General features: G+C 47.8%; 1 protein-coding gene across 1 annotated transcript; it reads left to right on the top strand.

Annotated features, from left to right (window-relative positions):
- Positions 1-399: 399 nt before the first annotated feature.
- Positions 400-977, top strand: LOC309798180 (late histone H2B.L4-like; the record flags this gene model as incomplete). The annotated part of the gene is made up of 1 exon (XM_082646462.1): positions 400-977. One exon carries the CDS (start codon positions 400-402, stop codon positions 922-924), a length of 525 nt encoding a protein of 174 aa, XP_082502588.1. The 3' UTR covers positions 925-977.
- Between the last annotated feature and the right edge of the window lie 623 nt (positions 978-1,600).

Raw genomic sequence — 1,600 nt, 5'->3', positions numbered from 1 at the left:
TCAGGCCATGGAGGCTCAGCCATGGAAAGGTAAGATTCTGTGTGGGAGTAAAATGGCTGCCAAGTGGCCAAAGTCATTCTGATGGAGGCAACGACTTCAGTTAGGGAGGTCAGACTCGTTCAGGAAGCTCAAACTGAGTTTTATTCAATGTAGGTGGCTTAGGTGACAACTTCTCAGAGTTCTCATGCATAAATAGTAGGCATAAATCAGCTGAGGTGAACTTTGCCTACGTGGGGCATAGTTCAAAGATTTTCTGGTAGAGGTCACGGAAAGTTTAAAGGTCACCAGATTTCCACTGTGATTGGTTGACTGGAGGCCAAGCAGGGGGCCATCCAATCACACGTGACATGGGGTGCCTTAGTGACAGGCCTCCCTGCTTTGCATTTTATCCAATCAGATATGAACATTGCCCGTGACATCAGAGAAGGCAGGGAGTATAAACGGGGCCAGCGGCACTCAACTGCCGCACTGTCCTTCCCTCTGAGCTGTGGGGGAGACGGTTCTGACATGTCTGAGCCTTCGCCTGAGACGTCTGAAGAAAGCCTGGCCACCAAGGAAGCAGAGCCCTCCAAAGCCGAGCCAAAGAACCCGAAGCAGAAGACACCGAAGTGCCGCGGCTACCGCAGCCGCCGCCGCTCTGATGGCTTCGACAGCTTTGCCGCCTATTTCCCCAGGGTGCTGAAGCAGGCCCACGAGGGCCTGAGCCTCTCAGAGGAGGCCGTGGACGTCATGGATTCGTTCGTTAAGGATATGTTTGAGCGAATCGCCAACGAGGCGGCGCACCTGGTCTGCTCCAGCAAGCGCTCCACCCTCAGCTCTGGAGAGATCCAGACCTCCGTGCGCCTGCTGCTGCCTGGGGAGCTGGGCAAGCATGCCATGTCCAAAGCCAGCAAGGCCGTCATCAGATACACCACTGGCAAATGAGCTGCCTCCGGACCATCTGAGCATCTCAAACCAAAGGCTCTTTTCAGAGCCACTCATTTGGCGGGAAAAGACCTGTAGCTCTGAAGAGTCCGATCCACTCTGGGTTTTCGCCCTGTGCCATGAGGGAAATACCATAAACCTCATCCACTCTGCTTGAGTATATGTCTTTAGTGCCATTCGTTCCACAGAGAATCACGAACTAGTCTTAGCCAAAATGCACCTTGTCACTTTCCTAACTGGTCATTTCTACTTGTGGTTTCTCTGTTCACCCATTTTAGGGATTTTTATGGTCAAAATTCTTTCCATACAAGATTCACTGACCATTTTTATTGTCATTCTCCCAGCTGTATATAGCAGTATCATCCAGAGATTTTTATGTGGGATATAGTAACTGAAAGAGTGAAGTAGTGGACATGAAAATCTCACTTACACGTTCATACGCCTTTAACATATCTCAAATCTGAATTCAGTTAAGTACATAAAATAGGACCCAAACGCAGTGTAAAACTAAATAATCTAATTTTCTAGAATCAAGCACCATACCTCGTGAAATTAGTATTCTACATAATTCAGATTTCTCTGATTTTATTTTTTTATGCCTAAAACTTTTCGGTTTTTATCCAGAAATCTTGACTGAACTGTAATTCTGCATGGATGATGAGATCATCCAATGACA

The sequence above is a fragment of the Mesoplodon mirus genome, assembly GCF_964341445.2.
Source record: "Mesoplodon mirus genome assembly, contig: HAP1_SCAFFOLD_2019, whole genome shotgun sequence".
NCBI classification, from domain to species: Eukaryota; Metazoa; Chordata; class Mammalia; order Artiodactyla; family Ziphiidae; genus Mesoplodon; species Mesoplodon mirus.
The sequence above is the reverse complement of the archived record's forward strand: the minus strand, read 5'-3'. Positions and strand labels throughout refer to the sequence as shown.